Source organism: Erythrolamprus reginae, chromosome Z (genome assembly GCF_031021105.1).
Source record: "Erythrolamprus reginae isolate rEryReg1 chromosome Z, rEryReg1.hap1, whole genome shotgun sequence".
NCBI classification, from domain to species: domain Eukaryota; kingdom Metazoa; phylum Chordata; class Lepidosauria; order Squamata; family Dipsadidae; genus Erythrolamprus; species Erythrolamprus reginae.
In genome coordinates this window covers 80,129,255-80,150,596 of record NC_091963.1, presented here as the reverse complement: position 1 = coordinate 80,150,596, position 21,342 = coordinate 80,129,255, and the positions used below count along the sequence as shown (strand labels likewise).

The window sequence follows — 21,342 nt, the reverse complement described above, 5'->3', positions numbered from 1 at the left end:
TAAATACCCCCTTCTCCCTCCTTTCTATCTCTCCCTCCCCCTTTCTCTCTCCCTTCCTTCATCTTTCATTCCCTCTCTCTCCATCCCTCTTCCTTCCTCCCTCTCTTTTTTGTTCTTTCTCTCTCCCTCCTTCCCTCCCTCTATGTCTTTCCCTCCCCCTTCTTCCCCCCTCTCTTTCTCTCTCTCTTGCTTTCTTTCCCTGTCTTTCTCTCTTGCTTACTTTCTCGCTTTCTTTCTCATTCTCTCTCCCCTCCTTTCTCTCTCTCTCTCTTTCTCTCTCGTTCACCACGCCGGCAACAGAGAGAAAAAGAGAGAGAGAGAGAGAGATGGAGAGAGAGTGGAGGGCGCCGTTGTCTTCGCCTCTGCCCGGCGGCTCTGCAGCGAAGAGGAAACAGTCGCGCACCGCCTCCCGGGAGCCCGGCTGACTTTTGGAGCCGTTTTGTTTTCGGCCGGGTGGAGGCGGCGCACGGAGGCGAAGACACGGTGCCCGGCCACGCTCCGCCTCCCGGGAGCCCAGCTGAAAACAAAACGGCTCCAAAAATCGGCTGGGCTCCCGGGAGGCGGAGCGTGGCTGGGCACCGTGTCTTCGCCTCCGTGCGCCTCCTCCGCCCGGCCGAAAACAAAACGGCTCCAAAAGTCGGCCGGGCTCCCGGGAGGCGGTGCGCGACTGTTTCCTCTTCGCTGCAGAGCCGCATGGAGGCGAAGACACGGTGCCCGGCCACGCTCCGCCTCCCGGGAGCCCAGCCGATTTTTGGAGCCGTTTTGTTTTCAGCTGGGCTCCCGGGAGGCGGAGCGTGGCCGGGCACCGTGTCTTCGCCTCCGTGCGGCTCTGCAGCGAACAGGAAACAGTCGCGCACTGCCTCCCGGGAGCCCGGCCGACTTTTGGAGCCGTTTTGTTTTCGGCCGGGCGGACTGCAGCGCAAAACAAGAAAAGATCAGCTATGAGGCGCGCCTCCCCCCCCCACGCCTTTCCGCGGGATCTTTTCTTCTTATTTTGCGGTGCGCTCCATCCGGCTGGAGCTTCCCTTGTGGCGGCCGCGTGTGAGCTTTGGGGCCCGGAGGGAGGAAGGGTGGACGGCGGCAGCGGGAGGACGGTGGCGGCGGCGGCACCGGGCAATAGCGGCGGCCAGAACAGAGGCACCGACGCGGCGTCTGGACGTGTTAGACAGCGTACATGCTGGCGTTGCGTTGGGCATGGGGCTGGAGCCTCCGTCCCGGCCCAGCCAGGAGGCAAGTGCCAGCCAGGCAACGCCAGCATGTACGGCGTGTAGCAACACGTACAAACGCCGCATCGGTGCCTCTGTCCTGGGGTTCGCAGCCGACCACCGTGACGCCGTCTCATGGCTACTGCCCGCCCTGGTGCCGGTGCCTCCACCCTCCCGCTGCCGCCCTCCTCCGGGCCCCAAAGCTCACACGCGGCCGCCGCAAGGGAAGCTCGAGCCGGGCGGAGTGCAGCGCAAAACAAGAAGAAAAGGTCAGCTGTGAGGCGCGCCTTCCCCCCGCCTTTCCGCGGGACCTTTTCTTCTTATTTTGCGGTGCGCTCCGCCAGGCTGGAGCTTCCCTTGCGGCGGGCGCGTATGAGCTTTGGGGCCCGGAGGGAGGAAGGATGGCCAGCGGCAGCAGCGGCATTGTGACTAGCTGTGGGGCAGCGGCAAGGTGGTCAGCTGTGAGGCGGCTACTCCCGGTGCCGCTGCTGCCGGCCAGCCACCCTTCCTCCCTCTGGGCCCCAAAGCTCATACGCGGCCCCCGCAAGGGAAACTCCAGCCAGGCGGAGCGCTGCAGCTGCCGGAAAAGTCGGAAGGCGCAAGTAAGAGGGCCCCGCGGAAAGGTAACACGCCCAGTCGTCGGCACCCCCCCAGGCTTAGAGGCCTAGAACACACACACACCGAGGCACCCGGTCGGCGGCAACCTCCCCCCTCCACACACACACCGAGGCTTAGAGGCCTAGCGGTGGGCTGCGCCACCTGCCCTCTTACTTTGCTGCGTCACTCTCGGCAGTCGGCGGGTGGCGGCAACCCCACACACGCACACCGACGAGGCACCCGGTCGGCGGCAACCAACCCACCCACCCACACACACCGAGGCTTAGAGGCCTTGCGCCACCAGACCTCTTACTTTGCTGCGTCACTCTCGGCAGTCAGCGGCAACCCCACACACGCACACCGACGAGGCACCCGGTCGGCAGCAAGCAACCCCCCCCCCCCACACACACACCGAGGCTTAGAGGCCTAGCGGTGGGCTGCGCCACCAGCCCTGCCTCACCCGTCTCGGCAGTCCGGCGGCAACCCCCACCCCACCGAGGCTTAGAGGCCCGATTTTCTTACCTTACCCGACATCAGCTAAACAACCGTTTGGCTGCCGGAGGGCGGGGAGGAGAAAATCCAGGATTTAAGGGGCGGGGAAGAAAGCGGGCCTGCTGTGATTGGCCACTTTGCACTTTGTTTCCCGCCTTTGCTTAAGGAACTGTTGCTGCCCTATGTTGTAGAGCAGCAACCGTTCTGATTTCAAATTCCAGCACGGAGGTCGGTCTTCCGCGCTAAATTTGAAATTCCCGGGCCGACGAGTAGAAACCTCTGCGCTATAGCACACTGCGCAGCTTACAGGGAACTATGATCATGATCATTGATAATGTCGTTGCATTTAAAGCATTGATAGTTGTGATTATCAATTGTTGCTTGTTGTTGTATATTCTTTTTGATTGGCATGTCTGCTTTGAGATTCAGTGGAGAGGCACTGGAGGGAGAGGGAGAGGCAATGGAATGGAGTAGTGATGTTTTCCAGATGCTTAAGGATGCTTGAGAAGTTAGGCTTCTTCTTTGATGCAATCAGAAGGGGGAGGTGTGGTTTGGGAAAGGCTTTGCAGATCTGAAGATAGGGTGTTGGGATGTGCCATGTGGAATGATGCTTTGTGTTGTTCTGTAACAGCAGCTGTCTCCAGGATGTGGGGAGGGGGGATGTTTAGTGCTTCAGGAAAGTCTTTTAGTTACCAGTTGAATCCAGGTTAATTAAGGCTATTTCCTTATTTCTGGGTTCAGCTGACAATGGGCTTGCTGGCTTTGGGGATTACTGTGGAAATCCCAGCATAGTTTGTACTTAGCGAAAGAAAAATACTGGCTTTTAAACAATACCCTGACTGGGTTTATGGCTTCCTGCTCTGTGGGCCTCTTTACAACCTGGTTGTCATGGTGATATTTAACAACTTCACTTAAGCAGTTTGAAACTTTAAGAGAGAGGCAAATACAGTGTTCCCTCGATTTTCACCCGCCAAAGTCGAATTCCGCGAAGTACAAATGTGGAAGTAAATACACCATTTTTGGCTATGGACAGTATCACTTTAAACCCCTAAATTACCATTTCCCATTCCCTTAAAAACCATTTACTCACCACTGAATAAGACACAGTTATCCTGATATTTATAAACATAGAGTCTTCGGAGAGGGGCGGCATACAAATCTAAGTAATAAATAAATAATTATTTATTAACAATAATTAATTTTTTTTGTTATTTATTTGCAAAAGTTATTAATTTGGCAATGATGTATGACATCATCGGGCAGGAAAAAACGTAGTATAGAAAAAAAAACGTGAAGCATTTTTAAATTAATTTTTTTTGAAAAACCGTGGTATAGGCCAGTGTTTCCCAACCGGTGTGCCGCGGCACACTGGTGTGCCGCGAGACATGGTCAGGTGTGCCGCGAAGAAATAAGCTCAGCTTCTGGTCTCGCAACTTTTTGCGAAGAGCAAAAAGTCGTGAGACTGGAAGCTGAGCTTCCTTCTTTGCGCCTTCCAAATTTTCCAGCAGCTGCAGCGCCCCGCCCGGCTGGAGTTTCCCTGGTGATGGCAGCGGGTGAGCTTTGGGGCTTGGTGGGAGGGCAGCAGCAGCGGGAGGGGCGGCGCACAGCGGGAGGGTGATGGCGGCGGCAGCGGGCAGTATGGGATGGCCAGCTGTGAGCGGAGCTCCGGAATGGAGGCACCGACCGGCGGCGGCTGGACATTTTGCTGTAGCCATGGGGCGACGGCAGGGTGATCAGCTGTGAGGCGGAGCTCCGGAAGGGAGGCACAGACGGCGGCGGCTAAACGTGTTGCTAGACGCCGTACATATCTAGCGCTGGGCATGGACGCAGCACGTCCATGCCCAGCGCTAGATATGTACGGCGTCTAGCAACACGTTTAGCCGCCGCCGTCTGTGCCTCCCTTCCGGAGCTCCGCCTCACAGCTGATCACCCTGCCGTCGCCCCATGGCTACAGCAAAATGTCCAGCCGCCGCCGGTCGGTGCCTCCATTCCGGAGCTCCGCCCAATGCCGCTGCTGAGAGAAAGAGAGAGGGGGGAGAGAAAGAGAGAGAAAGAGATAGCAAGAGAGGGAGAGAGAGAAAGAGAGAGAGAGGGAGAGGGGGGATAGAAAGAGAGAGAAAGAGATAGCAAGAGAGGGAGAGGGAGAAAGAGAGGGAGAGAGGGGGGAGAGAAAGAGGGAAAGAGATAGCAAGAGAGGGAGAGAGAGAAAGAGAGGAAGAGGGGGGAGAGAAAGAGAGAGCAAGAGAGGGAGAGAGGGGGAGAGAAAGAGATAGCAAGAGAGGGAGAGAGAGAAAGAGAGGGAGAGAGGGGGGAGAGAAAGAGAGAGAAAGAGATAGCAAGAGAGGGAGAGAGAGAAAGAGGGAGAGAGGGGGAGAGAAAGAGAGAAAGCAAAAGAGTGATAGCAAGAGAGAGAAAGAGAGAGGGAGAGAGAGAGGGACAGAAAAAGACAGCAAGAGAGAGAGAGAAAGCAAGAGAGAGAGAGAAAGAGGGGGGAAGGAGGGTGAGGGAAAGACATAGAGGGAGGGAAGGAGGGAGAGAGAAGGAGGGAGAAAAAGAGAGGAAGGAAGGGAGAAACAAAGAGAGATGGAGAGAGAGGGGGAAAGAAAGAGGAAGGAAGGGAGAGAGAGAAAGAGGGAGAGAGAGAGAAATAGAGCGAAAGGGAGGAAGAGAGATATTTTTTTGTCCAAACTTTTTTCAAAACACCCCCCCCCCCAATGTTCCCCAGGATTTTGTAAATGTGAATACTGTGCCGCGGCTCAAAAAAGGTTGGGAAACACTGGTATAGGCTATTCGCGAAGTTCGAACCCGCGAAAATGGAGGGAACACCGTAGCTGGAACAGGCAAGAACAATGGCTTTCAAATGTACAGTACCCCCCCTTCTTCCTTCACAGCCAGCACTTTGAAATTTTAAGCAGTTTTGAACAGTCCTCTTGAAGCTGATGGCAAAGCTGTACCTAGTAGTTTAAGCTTGCCTTATTAGCCCAAATGGTCTTTACCCGTCCCGCATGAACATCTCAATAGTCCCTGCTTACCCTTTGATCAGGATAGCTGAAGGATCCAAAGGTTTTCCTCTTAGCTGTGCCCTGTGGACACTTTCCGTTAGAAGTCCTTCAGCTCTCTTCTAGATGAGCTCTGTGGAGGCTTTCTGCTAGAAGGTAGGAGCCCGTGGGCACCTCTTCAGTAGTTGTTTTAGTATTTTTTCATTGTTTTAGGTACTTTGGAGATGTCTCTTCCACTTCGAAAGGAGCAGCTCTACCTCTGCTGCCTGCCTCTCTCTACTTGGTATCTTCCATCCACTATTCTTTGTCTGGCCTCCTGGTGCATAAATGGGTGAAGACAAGACTATGTCAGTATAATTTTCTGTTTTGAAAGTCAATCTCTTGGTAAGGAGGCCAGAAGACAGTGTTCCTGTATACATATAAATTTATTTATTTCTCTCCCTTGAAGGGGATTATGTAGGACAACGTGGAAGCTTTTTAAAGTTGTGTGTTTGTTTATCTGCACTTTTGTTTACTGTTTCAATTTTGTTTTTACTTTGAGATGAACCACCATGGAAATATAATAAATAAAAGAAAATCTTTAATACCATGGCAGCAATGCCTAAATGTATTGAAACATTTAGAAGAAACAAATTTGCCAGTAAGATTAAAAAGGAAGAAGATAAGAGTAAACTGCAATATACAATAAGAATAAAAAAGGTGGGGCTCTGTAGGTATGAGACATTACTCCACTTAGAAGAAATTCTAAAATAAAATTGAAAAAAATCTATGAAAAACCACTGCTGCATTGCCAAGATAATCATAACTTTTCATATTTGAAATTTTAGTGCCAGATAATGAGACCTCCAAACAGAGACAGGCAAGTGTTAGGGAAAAAACAAACAACCCTCCCCCCCAAAATTAACAAATTTCCCATGCTAACCACTTTCAAAAGCTTAAACACTAAGAGTTTCCTGCTTTCCGATACACATTTAAACTTACTTCTCATAATCAAAGTCCAGGCATGATATGTATCTCAATCTGCACATCTTAAACATCCTAACAATGTAAGCTACCTTCAACCATTCCTTAAACTACTTCCAAGCAGTGTTTATTTATAATCAGAGTACTTTCCACCTTGACACCAAATCTTACAATTGGAACCACAAAAATTGGACCAGGAAAATTTTTCTAACACTCTCGACCTAGAGGAAAGCGTTTAGTGGATACAATGGATACAGGAACACTGTCTTCTAGCCTCCTTCATTGGCTAGCAAAACACAGAAAATTATGTACTGGCATATTCTTGTTACTTCAGAGTCAGGAGAAAAATGTATTAAACTGACTGAATACGCCTTTGGGTTCATGAATCCAACTTCTGATAACAGCTTTTCTGAAGCAAATCAGAGTAATTTCCACCTTGACACCAAATCTTACAATCAATATGCATTACATGACCCTTTAAATAAGGAGTTCCCAAACTTGGCAACTTTAAGATTTGTGGACCTCAGCTCCCAGAAAGTTGCCAAGTTTGAAGAGCTCTGCTCTAAGTAGACTTGGCTTCCATGAATTTATTTTAGGTTTCCTTAATTGATGTAAGAAAAAGCAGAATTTGTGTGCACTGAATCAGACAGCGTTTTTAAATTACAACTTATTGTAGACATTTTAAATATATATTATGTTACAAATATATTGCATTATCAGTACAGTTACACTAAATATTAGTATTCTAATGAATGAAAAACAGGGCCAGCTAATACCCCGGGGCTGTATTTCACAGGCTGATATTCTTTAATTTTAACTCTAAAAACGGCAATGCGAGCAAAGAATGTATAATTGTGGCAACTGGAAGCTAATGAGTTAATGCTCACAGGGCTCTCCTGATCATTTCTATTTCAAGCTTCCGATAGAGCTTTTTCTCAGCTTCGTCTTCTTCCTATAGACCCATTTTAACCTCTCATTAGTCGTCCTCTTTTAGCCACTTGGGCTCTCGGACGCCATCTTTTCTTTTCCTCCCCTCCAGTTTCGTCTCAATTAAACATTAACATTCCCTCCGTGCAAAATGGCGCCCTCTTTAAATTAGTCGCTCAGGAAGCTTCTGTTTCTGCGCTGAAGCCAAGATGGGAGCAACCATTGGCAAGCAGGGAAAGGAGGTCGCTGAGAGCAGCTCCTCCCACGTGACCTGTGCGGAAACTAGTTAGATGAGTGACTGGAGGCGCAGTCTCTTCAATCCACGATTATGAGCAAAAAGAATCGGATTTCGTATGTGAAGCCGGCCGAACCCCCTTTCCTGAGTCGTTTCAAAGAGTTAATCGGCTATCGAGAGGGGCCCACCGTGGATACCAAGGTAACAGTATCAAACTTCCCCCCCCTTCTCCTAAAGGCGTTTTTTCAAGAGGTAACTGGAGTTCTAGTTTTTCTTTGAAGACGTTTCACTTCTTATCCATGAACCCTCTTCGGCTCTTGAAAAAGCACCTTTGGAATAACCATAACCTGGACGACTGAAAATCTCCATAGACTTCCTCCGCCCTTCTGTTTCTGTTCCTTGTGCCCTCCCTTTCATCCCGTCTTTCGTTTAGTTCAGCGCGAGGTGGAAAGTAGTTGTGCAGAACGAAAGCTCCCACCCTACCACAGTCCTCCTTCCTCCTTAAATGGAATAATGCTTGCTTAATGACCACATTCAAATAATTGGTGTGCTGGAATTGCGATTACTGAAGCAGTTGTGACATCTCACTTTAATTTCTGTTTTGCATAATGACTGAGAGTCTGAGCTCAATTGAGCTCATTGATTCTGAGATCAATGATTCTGAGCTCATAAATTAACTATAATTTTCTAATTAGCAGTACTTACACATTCTTATTATACATTATCTTGTCAAGTTGCAGGTTTAGGATCAGATAAGGAGTCCTGGCTTTTTGCTACATAGAAATATTCGAGTCCCATCCTTTATAATGCTATAGAAATTTACAATAGTATGATTTTCTGTTGGTTTTGGGATAGTGGAAGTATGGTAAAACACCTGTGTAGATATGATTGAGGGCAAAACTGGAAAAGGAAGAAAAAGAAAAACTATGAAACAAACCTGAAAAAAGATAAAACCTTGGATTAAAGTTTAGATTTTTTTAGAAATAGATAGCAAGTCTAGGCACTTTTTTCTGTTGCTGTGGAAGTCACTTTTCCCTTATTCCCCTGGAACTGCCCTCCGGATATATGATAGCACACACACCCCATCCCCTATGATATCAAAATTTTCTATTGCTCTAAACAGGAGATAGGGTCACAATATGAAGTCTTAGAAAAGTTCTGGAAGAGGAGGTCAACATCACCATTTTAGCGCAATCCTTACCCTACTCAACTTTCTTTCCCCTCAACGTAAAGTTTTTTTTCCAAGGGTAACCTATTTTTGTAGATTGGTATTGACATCTTTTCCAGAGAGAACAGCTTACAGCTCCTGAAGATGACAGTGGAGGTAATAAGGAAGATGAACAACCACAGGTGATTGTACTGAAAAAAGGAGATCTAACTGCAGAAGAAGTTGCAAATATCAAAGAGGAACTCAAAGAAGTCACAGGTATATTGTGGAGTTGTTAATTCTCAAGTTATTGTTATACCATTTGTCCTCTAGGAAAAGAAGCAGAATACAGCGTTGCTGTAGTGGGAGCCAATCTACTAGTTTAGTTTTCCATCCTTTGCAAGTGTCTGATGTTGTTTTTTTAATAAAACAAACAAACAAACAGGGCTGCACAGGAGGGATTCATCTTTTCCTGTAGCTATCCACTAGGCTTTGCAACCTTTTGATTGCAAAAATTATAATTCAGAAAACAAAGATGCTGCAAAGGTGCTGACCTAATCAGTCTTAACAGGAGTAACAGGATTTATTTGATTAGCAATTGAATTATAATTACAGTAAAAATATTTTTTTAAGTGCCTCTATTGTTGTTAATTGGAGTCATATGCAACCCATCACGACCCCATGGACAATGTTCCCCCAGGCTTTCCTGTCCTCTTCTATCTCCCGGAATCCATTTAAGCTCATGCTGACTACTTCAGTGACTCCATGCAGCCACCACATTCTCTGTCATCCCCTTTTACCCTCAATCATTCCTAGCATCAGGTCTTCCTTCTCATTAAGTGGCCAAAGTATTTGGGTTTCATCTTCAGGATTTGGCCTTCTAAAGAGGAGTCAGGGTTGATCTTCTCTAAGACTGACCGCCTTGATCGCCTTGCAATCCAAGGAACTCGCAGGAGTCTTCTTCAGCACCATAGTTATCACTATCTCACAGCGATCCCTTGTTCTGATCCCTCAAGTTCAACTCATATAGCTGGTGACAGGGAATGTCAGGGCCTTGGTCTCAGGCTGCTGCTGCTGAACGCCAAGTCAGTAACCAACAAAGCCCCTCTAATCCGGGACATGCTCCTGGAAGAGGAGGCTGACTACTGTTCCCCCTAAGGTGTGTGGGTTTTAACCCTGCACAGGAGCCGAGTGCTATTTCTCCTGCTGGATAGCTGCTCTCTCTCCTGGGCTACTTGGTGTGGGTGCCACAGCTTCTGGAGCTGCAGCTCCCATGTGGCCCAGGAAGGAAGAGACTCAGGGAGACACCACCCCCACGGTCCCCCTGGAAGGAAGCCGAGACAGCCGAGGTAAAGAGACTCGGCTGTAGGATGAAACGAGGAAGGCAGGCAGGCAGGCACAGGGGATCAGGGACGTGCCAGTCACCTGATCCCAGCCCAGAGTCGCGTCCGCCATGATTCGAGAGAAGGAGGAAGGTCGATAGCCTTCCACCACCACCTGCCAGCCACCCATGGGAGACCCGGCCATTGTCAACTGGGGCTCTGAGGCGACTGCGGGCTCCGAGGGAAGCACCTCTGTTCCTCCAACCCGCCCAATTTCCTTCCTCGCAGAGAAGCCTCTCTTCTCTCTCTCAGCCTCCTCTGCCCTGATAATCTTCATTAAAATATCAGCTCACTCCCCGTCTACCCCCCCCCAGCTCCTCATTGTTTGGTGTTTTCTACTGAGGGGGGCGGGAGGAGAGCAGCGCTGTGGTGCTTTCAGTCCTTTAACAGGTGTCGGTGAGAGTTTTGGCAAAGAGTATGTGCAGCTGTGAAGGAGAGGAGAGAGAGAGAACTCGGCAAGGAGTTGGGGACTTGCTCCACTTCGTATCCTCCTTCTCCCCCAGGGCGGCATTAAAACTGGCATCGCTCTGAGCGATGAGCTCCAAGTGTGTAGCATGAGCGAAAACCATGGGAAGGAAGACCCCCCCCTCAGCCTCAGGACCCCTGGAGCTCGGTCCCTAGAAATGGGGCCATGGCGCTTTGGTTTCAGCGCCGGGCCTCATGCTATAAAACGCCACCCCCAGGCCTTGGGCTTTAGCGCTTGGCGCGTTCAAGAGTGCACTGAAGTTCATCACACCACTTCTTTGTACCGCTTTAAAACGCCTGAGGTAGAAAACCGTTCCTTCATTTCAGGGCTAACCCGTCCACAGCCGAGCCCTCGTAGTAGCAATACTGCCTGAGGGAGAGGCTGCCTGAGGGAGAGGCTATTTAGAAGACGACTTTATGGGACTTTAGGGGGTGCGTGGGAGCCACAGATGTGAAAAGACACCAATTCTTTTTCTTTCTCTCTCTCACCCACTGATGGCCTCCACACAGCAGCAAAAAGGCGGGTAGACACGGGCTACCTTTGGCAGCTGGTATGCCTAAATAAGCCCCCTAACCAGCAGCTTTACATTCCTTGTTCCCCTTTTTTGACATTACCTCTGTTCCTGACTACCTTTGTTGCTGACTGTCTGTTATCTTCACATCTATAACTGTCTGGTTTGGTTCTGCAACCCAACATCCTGGACACAAACTGTTTCAACTCCTATCCTCAAAACATCGCTACAGAGCACTGCACACCAAGACAATTAGACACAAGAACAGTTTCCCCCCAAAAGCCATCCCTCTACTAAACAAATAATTCCCTCAACACTGTCAAACTTTTTACTAAGTCTGCACTTCTATTTTTACTAGTTTTTTCTTATCATTCCTATCACCCATTTCCTCCCGCTTAGGACTGTTTGACTGTAACTTGTTGCTTGTATCCTAAGATTTTTATTAATATTGATTGTTTCTTCATTGCTTATTTGACCACTATGACAATCATTAAGTGTTGTACCTCATGCTTCTTGACAAATCTATATTTTCTTTTTATGTACACTGAGAGCATATGCACCAAGACAAATGCCTTGTGTGCCCAATCACACTTGGCCAATAAAGAATCCAACCCAATAAATGTATTGTACAGATGTTATATTTTCAGTTAAAATGTTTAAAAATATGGCATTTTTAAAAAGTCTCATTGAAGGCACTTTTAATTGCTGCTAAATGATGTTGCTTTTGCTTTTGCAATTTTTTTAAAAAAAAAAATGGAAACAACCTCCTTAAGGTGCAAGTCAGCTGAAAGTTCTAGAGAGACTGAAAGTAGATAATTCATTAACAATCAAGGCACGTCAAACCGATCTGTGTTGGAACTAACTGGAGCACATGGATACTAGATGTAGAAGTTGTTTATGGTTATTCTTGGTTACTGTCTACAAGATGGGAAGATGTTCCTCTAAAGAGATGTCTCTTGTAGCTTGCACAGATATTTTAAAATGTGAAACATTTTCTAACTGCCTTGTATAATAATAACAACAAAATTAGAAGGGACCTAGGAGGTCTTCTAGTCCAACACCCTGCTTAGGCAGGAAACCCTACACTACTTCAGACAAATGGGTACCCAACATCTTAAAAACTTCCATTGTTGGAGCATTCATAACTTCTGGTGGCAGGCTGTTCCACAGATTCATTCATTGTTCTGTCAGGAATGTTCTCCATAGTTCTAAGTTGATTCTCTCCTTGATAAGTTTCCACCCATTGCTCTTGTCCTACTCTCAGGTGCTCTGGAGAATAACCTGATTCCCCCTTCTTTGTGGCAGCCTCTGAGATATTGGAACACTGCTATCCCATCACCCCTAGTCCTACTTTTCATTAAACTAGACATACCCAGTTCCTGCATCCATTCTTTATATGTTTTAGCCTCCAGTCCACTGATCTTCTTTGTTGCTCTTCTCTGCACTTTTTCTAGAGTCTCTCAACATCCTTTTTGCACTGTGGCGACAAAAACCGAATGCAGTATTACACTTGGAATACCACATAGTAAAATTAAAATGAAGCCTTCTGTGAACATAATATACTAGTTGGGGGAAAATATATCTTTTAAATTTACTATTTCCACTCAAAAATTAGTTTGGTTAGCAAATAAGATATAAACAAGCTTAACATTGTTTCTTCCCTTGCACATCGGCTGACCTAGGTTTGCCTATTTGTAGTCTTCTGTTCTTTAAATTATTGATCATGCTAATTTCAGTTGGAATCTTTGTATGCTAGTGACGTCAATAATTAGGCAAGCAAAATAACAGAATAACATAGTGAGAACAATGTTCCCTCTAATTTTTTTCCGGTGTGGGCAGAAAAGTATAGTGTCTGAGCAGCAGTCCCTTCGGGACTGGGCGGCATAGAAGTCGAAAGAAAGAAAAGAAAGAAAGCTATCACGCATACGCAAGTTCTGACATCATAATTCTATATTTTCAATAGTATATTTTCAAATACACAGTAATCATTCAACATCCCAAACTTGCTACGATTAGCCTCTTACAACAGCCATTGCAAATTATAAATCTTTCCCTCAAGAAATACCAAGATGTACTGTATTTGTGAACTTTAAGTTTAGTCTGTCAGTCTCAGATCAAAAACATTAATTATCAACATCCAATATATTCATAAATGTATTTAATTATAAGTCAAAAAGTCTGGCTCATCTTAGAGTTTCTCACATCTATCTCTCACATTGATGATGACCATTCCATCTTTATCTTTGTCCATTTGATCGTTGTCTTGGTCCATTCCATCTTTGCCAAGATCAATCTATCTCCCCCCTCTCTTTTCTCTCTTTTTCTCCCTCCCTTTCTCTCTTTCCTTTCTTTCTCTCCCCATCTCTTTATCTCTCTCTTTCTCTCCCTCCCTTTTTCTCTTTCTTTCCTTTCTCTCTCTTTCTCTTTCCTTTCTATCTCTTCCCCTATATATTTCTCTCTCCATCTTTCTCTCTCTCTCTCTGTATTTTTCTCCCTCCCTCTTTCCTTTCTATCCCCCTAAGATTTCTCACTCCCTCTCTTTCCTTCTTTCTCTCCTCTCTCCCTACGGCAGAGAGAGAGGCGACAAGGGGCTGGACCTGGGCGACGGGAGGGTGACGGCCAGATTCAGGTTCCATGGCTGCCCCCCTCCGATTATGGACCTGGTGGCAGCACACGGTAAGGGGCTAGCGGGAGGACCATAGCAGGCCGGCGGCTAGGCCTAGGTAGTGGGCCAGTGACAGGTGAGCCTCAGCAGACTGGCGGCTGGGCCTGAGCGGTGGGCAGGCTGAGGCTGGGTGACGGCTGGGCCTGGCCAGCGGCAGGGGGGGCCGGGGCTGGGCAGTGGGGCAGCGGTGGGAGTGCTTGTGTGGGCCGGTGAACCATGGCAGGCCAGCGGCTGGGCCTGGGTGGTGGGTGGGGCAGCCAGGACTGGGCAGTGGGGGGGGTGGGAGAGCCCGTGCGGGCCGGCAGCTGGGCCTGGGCGGCGGGACGGCGACGGGTGAACCGCAGCAGGTTGGAGGCTAGGCCTGGGCAGTGGCAGGGGCAGCCAGGAGTGGGCATTGGGGCGGCGGTGGGAGAGCCTGTACAGGCCGGTGGACCATGGCAGGCCAGCAGCAGGCAGGCCATGATGGACTAGTGTCTGGGCCTAGGCGGCAGGCGGACCACAGCAGCCCGGCGGCTGGGCCTGGGCGGCTGGCGGGGCAGCCAGGACTGGGCAGTGGAGCAGCGGTGGGAGAGCCCGTGCGGGCCGTAGCAGGTGGCAGGGGCAACCAGGACTCAGCAGTGGGGTGGCAGCTGGAGAGACTGCGCGAGCCGGCAGACTAGCAGGCCAGCGGCAGGGCGGCAGCAGGGGCAACCAGGGCTGGGCAGCGGGGCGGGCCACAGTAGACCAGAGCCTGGGCAGTGGCAGGGATAGCTAGGACTGCGCAGTGGGGCGGCGGCGAGATAGCCCGTACGGGTCGGCGACTGGGCCTGGGTGGCGGGACGGCGATGGGTAAGCCGCAGCAGGTTGGAGGCTAAGGCTGGGCAGGGGCAGCCAGGATTGGGCAGCAGGGCTGCGGCGAGAGAGCCTGTGTGGGCTGGTGGCTAAGCTTCGGCAGCGGTAGCTACCGAGGCTGGGCGGCAGGGCGGTGGCAGGAGCGCCTCTACAGGCTGGCGGACCATGGCAGGCCGCTGGCTGGGCCTGGGCAGCGGCAGCCAGGGCTGGGCAGTGGGGCGCCGGCGGCCAGATTCAGGTTCCATGGCCGCCCCCTCCCGATTATGGACCCGGCAGCAACACATGGTAAAGGGCTAGTGGGAGGGCCACAGCAGGCCGGCGGGTAGGCCTAGGAGGCAGGCTGGCGACGGGTGTGCCACAGCAGACCGACGGCTGGGCCTGGGCGGCAGGCAGGCTGAGACTGGGTGGCGGCTGGGCCTGGCCAGCGAAAGGAGCGACAGCGGGAGTGCTCTTGCGGGCCGGAGGACCACGGCAGGCCGGCATCTGGGCCTGGGCGGCGGGCAGGGCAGCCAAGACTGGACAGTGGAGCGGCAGTGGGAGAGCCCGTGCAGGCTGTTGCAGGCGGTGGCACGGACAGCCAGGACTGGGCAGTGGGACGGCAGCTGGGCCTGAGCGGGGGGGGCGTCAACGGGTGAGCCACACCAGGCCAGGGGCTGGGCAGCGGCAGGGACAGCCAGGACTGGGCACTGGGGCAGCGGCGGGAGAGCCCTTGTGGGCCGGCGGCTGAGCCTGGCAAGCGGGACTGCGACGGGTGAGACGCAGCAGGTTGGAGGCTAGGCCTGGGCAGGGGCAGCCAGGACTGGGCAGTGGGGCGGCAGCAGGTGGACCATGGCAGTCCGGCGGCTGGGCTTGGGCGGCAGGTGGGCCGTGACTGACCTGGGCCTGGGTAGTGGGTGGGCCGCGGCTGCTGGGCCTGGGCGGCGGGCGGGCCACAGCAGGCCAGAGGCTGGACCTGGGCGGTGTCAGGAGCAACTATGGCTGGGCATGGGCTGCGGCCGGGGCGGCCAGGGCTGGGCAGCGGGGCGGTGGCGGGAGAGCCTGTGTAGTTGATGGGTGGGCCGCCGCAGGCCTGGGGCTGACGGGCGGGCAGGCCGCAGCATGCCAGTGCCTGGGCCAGGGCCGTGCCCCCCCAATTATGGACCCGGCGGGAGCAAACAAAGTGGCTAGCGGGAGGGCCACAGCAGTCGGCGGTTAGGCCTAAGTGGTAGGCTGGCGACTGGTGAGCCGCAGCAGACTGGCGGCTGGGCCTGGGCAGCGGGTGGGCTGCAGCAGGCCTGCGGCTTGGCCTAGGCGGCAGGCAGTCTACAGCAAGCTGGCGGCTGGGCTGGGCGGCGGTAGGGGCAGCTGGGGCTTACCAGTGTGGTGGCGGTGGGAGAGCCCGTGCAGTCCGGCGGACCATGGCAGGCCGGAAGCTGGCCTGTATGGCGGGTGGGCTGTGGCAGGTTGGTGGCTGGCAGGCTAGCAGCTGGGCCAGGGCAGCGAGGTGGTGATGGGTGAGCCAGAGCAGGCCAGCGGCTGGGCCTGGGTGGCAGGCGGGCCGCCATAGGTCGGAGACTGGGCCTGATCAGCAACGGGGCAACCAGGGCTAGGCATGGGCAGGGTCGGCAACAGTTGAGCCGCAGAAGGCTGGCAGCTGGGCTTGGGCGGCAGCAGGGGCAACCATGGCTGGTCAGTGGGGCGGCGGCAGGAGAACCTCCTCCTGAAGTTGGACCTTGGGGTTCAGGTGGACTTATTGTAATGTACCTGCCTCCCAGCTTCATTGTAACAGCCCTGCCTGCGCTGCTCGAGACAGTAGCCGAGCTGGTGGTGGAGTTTCCCAGGCTGATAGTCTTGGGAGACTTTAATCTGCCCTCGCTCGGCGAGTCCTCAGGGTTAGCGCATTAATTCATGGCTTCTATGACAACCATGGACCTGAACCAAGTAGTTGAGGTCCCGACTCATGGGGTGGTTTTTCTCTCGGGCAGTGGACACATGATCTGAATTTAAGGGACATAAATATCTCTCCCTTGTCATGGTCAGATCATTTCCTGGTAAGGCTTGACTTTAAGGTTGTTGTTATTATTATTATTATTATTATTATTATTATTATTATTATTATTAATTAGATTTGTATGCCACCCTTCTCCGAAGCCTCGGGGCGGCTCACAAGATGCCAATCCTCCACTATAGGGAGGTGGAGCTGATTAGGTGGTTCTGCCCCAGGCGCCTAATGGACCCGCTCGGGTTCCAGAGGGAGCTCGGGGTGATACCTGATTCCCTTGTCTGCATTCCGGCGGAGTCTCTAGTGCTTGCCTTGAACAGGGTGGCATCTGGAGCTCTAGATCAGATTGCACCTCTTCAACCTCTCTGCAGCAGTGGATCCCGAAGAGCTCCTTGGTTTACCAAGGAACTTCGGGAGATGAAACGCCAGAAGAGACTAGAGCGATACTGGAGGGCCAGTAAATCGGAGTCTGACCAAACACTACTAAGAGCCTACATTAAGGACTTATCTAGTGGCGATAAGGGCAGCAAAACATGCGTATTTTTCCGCTCTTCTTGCGTCCACATATTATCTTCCGGCCGCCCTGTTTAGGGTGACCCGCTCCCTTCTTGATATGGAGAAAGCGGAGGATCCCTTGCAGGGCAGAGCTGAGGATTTTGTCCAGTTTCTGTTGGACAAAGTCGCTCAGATTCAGGTAGACCTGGACTCCAATTGAGCAATATCAAGCAAGGTAATGGGGCAAGTCCTAGTCCCATTGTGTGGGATGAGTTTGACCCTGTGACCCCTGATGAAGTGGACAAGCCATAGGAGCGAAGAGCCCCTCCACTTGTTTGCTGGACCCATGCCCCTCCTGGCTGGTTTCGGCCAGTAGTGGGGTGACACAAGGCTGGCTCCAGATGATTGTCAATTCTTCTTTGAGTGAGGGGTCCTTCCCGCGACCTCTGAAGGATGTGGTTCCCTTTGTTGGGAAGGTTGTTGAGAAAGTGGTGGCACTCCAACTCCTGTGGACCTTGGAAGAAACGGATTAGCGAGACCCAGCACGGAAATTGTTTTGGTCACACTGATGGATTATCTCTGACGGGCCCGAGATAGGGGGCACTCCTCTATCCTGGTGCTTCTTGACCTCTCAGTGGCTTTCGATACCATCGACCATGGTATCCTTCTGCGACGACTGGAGGGGTTGGGAGTGGGAGGCACCATTTTACGGTGGTTCTCCTACCTCTCTAGCCAATCACAGATGGTGTTAGTGGGAGGACAGAGGTTGATTCCTAGGCCCTTCTTTTTGGGATGCATCAGGGGTCGGTCCTCTCTCCTCTCCTATTTAATATCTACATGAAACCGCTGGGTGAGATCATCCAACGATATGAGGTGAGTTACCAACAATATGCTAACTCAGCTGTACATCTCCACCCTATGTAAGTTCAATGAAATGGTGGAAGGGCCTCTGATTAACCCTTCATCGCTGGGATCGACTAAATGAAGGATTTAAGAATAATAATTAAATTTAAATTAAATTAAAATTAAAAAATGAACTATAACTAACCATCAAAAGATAAATACAGATCCAATCAACATTTATCAGATTTGGATAAAAAGGGGTCTGAGATAGCTGCCACAGCCAAAATGCTAGGCAAACAAGGGGTTAGGCATAGCTATGCCCACAAGGCAAGGCACTTGCAGGATCAACTGACTGCATTATTAATTTATCCTGAGGCTATCAGCATTCTTTTTGTGACCCATTTTCAAACGGTCATGCTCTTCAGCAAGATCTGATACAGCAAGCTCACTTAGTTGCAGTTAAGTCCCAATACCAAATCAGTTCAAATGGGATCTGAGGATTCTATTCCAGAAAAGGCCTCCATGACCAAAAGTCATAAAGGCTGTCAGAAGTCTGAGGAATCTGACCTGTCATCCAAGGAAACACCCTCAGAGGCTTCCACATCCAGCAAAGTCATCACTGCTGAACATAGATGTCATAAGGTCTTGGACAGACTATATATATCACAAAGAAGTCCATACAGGTCTCCATCTTCGGCCACTAAAGGTGAAGCCACTGGCAGCTCATTTCCAGCCCACAGCATGTCCTACCTGGACAGTGTGGCCCCAAATTCCAACACGGAGCTATGGTGCCCAATGCTGGCTTTCTGCCACTGTCCCAGCACCATACTCCTCAGGAGCCTCAGCAATGAGTGATACCGAGGTGACCTTCACCCCACCAGCAGCAGGTTTCCTGAACATATGCGGACTATAGTCCAGGAGGGCTTTAAGCAGGGAATTGCTGAGGGCATTTAGCAGTCCCAACAAATGCCATTGCACACATCAGTCAGTGATTATGGTCATAGGCTTCACTCAGCAGTGAAGTATGACCACGAGGAATATTGTGATCAAGGATCAGACCACTCAGCTTAGGAAGACCAATACCAGTGGTTGGAGGTGGCAGTGTGGTCAGATCTTGAGCTTTTTCAAATGGGAGCGCGGTGGGGGGAAAGCCTTTAACCACTGGGCTCTTCCCCATACATTTGTTCAGACCTCTCCATAAGGCCAAGATAGCTGCAGGCCTGGCTCCAGTGTCTTCTGAGCCAGATCAGTCACCCCAGGATTACATTGATCCGCTCTTCTTAGAATGCACCATGGAGGAGGAGATTGTACCCTCCCCAAAGTTATTTGTTGATATGATCACCAGATAGTGAATGGCTCAGGGATCAGGGCCCAGCCTTTGATTCAGTGGTCCAAGACAAACTACTCCTAAAACTCAAATCCTATGGCATCTCAGGATCCCTCCATAGCTGGATTGCAGCATTCCTGTCAAACAGACAACAAGTGGTCAAAATAGGAAGCACCATATCCACCCCCCCGTCCCAGTTAAAAACGGTGTTCCCCAAGGTAGTGTACTGGGACCAACACTCTTCATTCTCTACATCAATGACTTTTGCGATTACATCACAAGCAACTGCGTCCTCTTCGCCGACGATGTAAAACTCTTCAACACCACTGATAACACAACTACTCTCCAAAAAGACCTTGACGCTGTTTCTGAGTGGTCTAACACATGGCAACTCCAAATCTCAACTAGTAAATGCTCTGTCCTACACATTGGGAAGAAGAATCTGAACTCCAAATACGAACTGAATAATCAAATTATCACAGATAATCCCCACTCGGTTAAAGACCTTGGTATACTAATAACAAAAGATTTAGGTGCCAAAGCCCACTGCAACAATATAGCCAGGAAGGCTTCAAGAGTTGTAAACCTAATCCTACGTAGCTTCTGCTCTGGCAATCTCACACTGCTTACCAGAGCTTACAAAACTTTTCCCAGACCCATCCTCGAATACAGCTCATCTGTTTGGAACCCATATCACATCTCAGACATTAACACCCTTGAAAATGTCCAAAGATATTTCGCCAGAAGAGCCCTTCACTCCTCCACTCGAAATAGAATACCCTATGAGACTAGACTTTCAATCCTGGGCCTAGAAAGTTTAGAACTAAGACGCCTTAAACAAGATCTAAGTATTGCCCACAAGATCATATGCTGCGACGTCCTGCCTGTCAGCGACTACTTCAGCTTCAGCCACAACAACACAAGAGCACATAACAGATTTAAACTTAATATTAACCACTCCAAACTTGACTGTAAAAAATATGACTTCAGTAACTGAGTTGTCGAAGCGTGGAACTCATTACCGGACTCCATAGTGTCATCCCCAACCCCCAGCACTTTACCCTTAGATTATCTACGGTTGACCTATCCAGATTCCTAAGAGGTCAGTAAGGGGCGAGTACAAGTGCACTAGAGTGCCTTCCGTCCCCTGTCCTATTGCTCTCCTATATCTCCTATACCTTCCTTCTATTCCTATATTTCTTCTTCTATTCTTTCATTGATATGTTCTATTACTATACCTTCTTTTCTATTCTTTCTTAGATATATTTTACTATGAGTATCTCCTCTATAACCTTCATCATGTATTTTACTATGTATATATAGATAGATACCCACTAAAACCCTCATTGTGTATTGGACTAAATAAATAAATAAAATAAAATAAATAAACCCCTCAAATGCAGAGTGTAAGCTGAACGTGCCCTCAGTGGACAGCCTCGTCATTGTCTTTCATTTTTGGTCCAACATGCTAGGGGACCCGGCAGAGACTCTCAAGCCAGAAGATCATAAATTTGAGCAGCCTCTGCAGCGAGCCCACCAGTCAGTGGCATGGGCAGTAAGGGCTTCCACGACTGCATTCTTTTTTGCCCGGTCATTCTTGATTTCGCTCTGCCACTTACAGGAGTCCATGCAGGATGTGGATTTTTTTTTTTTTTGAAAATAAATTTATTGAATATGTACAATAAAAACAAAATACAGAAAGACAAAAGGGATATGCATACTGTACATTTTAACATTTACAATCTACTTATGTAGTAATTGGGGAGTGGGAGAAGGTTAGAGGGTTGGGAAGGGAGGGAAGTAGATATAGAAGGAAGGGGGATAGGAAAAAGGGGCAAAGAAGGAGGGGGGGATAAATAAGCGAAAACCAGCGTTAGAGCTGGGTCTTTCATGATTTGCGGCCTGTAGTTTGAGCTCGTAGTTGGTATGTTTTGAATGTAGTTTTTAGTGCCAATATGTATAAGTGATTTAGGGGTTTATTTTCTTTGTAAAATTGAAGTCCGTGTCGATCGATGTTTACAGTTTGTTGTTTCAATTTGATGTTATGATTTGTGATGTAGATTGCTAATTTTTCAAGTTGTTTTTGTTGGATATTTTTCTTGATGAATAATTTTTAGATAATTCCTTTTTTTTAACCAGAGGTACCATTTATCCCAAGCTTTGTAGAAATCTGTCTTATCCTTGTTTTGCAGTTCCATTGTTAGTTTGGACATTTCTGCGCATTCCATTATTTTAATCAAGAGTGATAGAGCAGTTGGGTTTTTTTCTTGCTTCCA

At 49.7% G+C, this 21,342-nt stretch overlaps 2 protein-coding genes across 4 annotated transcripts in view; one reads left to right on the top strand and one right to left on the bottom strand.

Moving 5' to 3' along the window:
• The window catches only part of CTNNB1 (catenin beta 1), a 169,956-nt gene extending 162,662 nt beyond the window's left edge, over positions 1 to 7,294 (bottom strand). Inside the window, exons 1-3 of one of the 2 annotated variants that reach the window (XM_070727375.1) lie at positions 7,144 to 7,294; positions 5,327 to 5,609; positions 3,385 to 3,453 (exon numbers count right to left, since the gene is read on the bottom strand). The gene's annotated coding sequence lies outside the window, so the exon portion shown is untranslated. The remainder of the gene's footprint in view (positions 1 to 3,384; positions 3,454 to 5,326; positions 5,610 to 7,143) is intronic. The other variant, XM_070727373.1, reaches the window with a different exon arrangement.
• A 134-nt stretch (positions 7,295 to 7,428) lies between these two features.
• The window catches only part of KIAA1143 (KIAA1143 ortholog), a 67,087-nt gene continuing 53,173 nt past the window's right edge, over positions 7,429 to 21,342 (top strand). The window contains exons 1-2 of one of the 2 annotated variants that reach the window (XM_070727386.1): positions 7,429 to 7,619; positions 8,706 to 8,844. In XM_070727386.1, coding sequence (XP_070583487.1) covers positions 7,512 to 7,619; positions 8,706 to 8,844 — 247 coding nt within the window. In that variant the 5' untranslated portion in view covers positions 7,429 to 7,511. The remainder of the gene's footprint in view (positions 7,620 to 8,705; positions 8,845 to 21,342) is intronic. The other variant, XM_070727385.1, reaches the window with a different exon arrangement.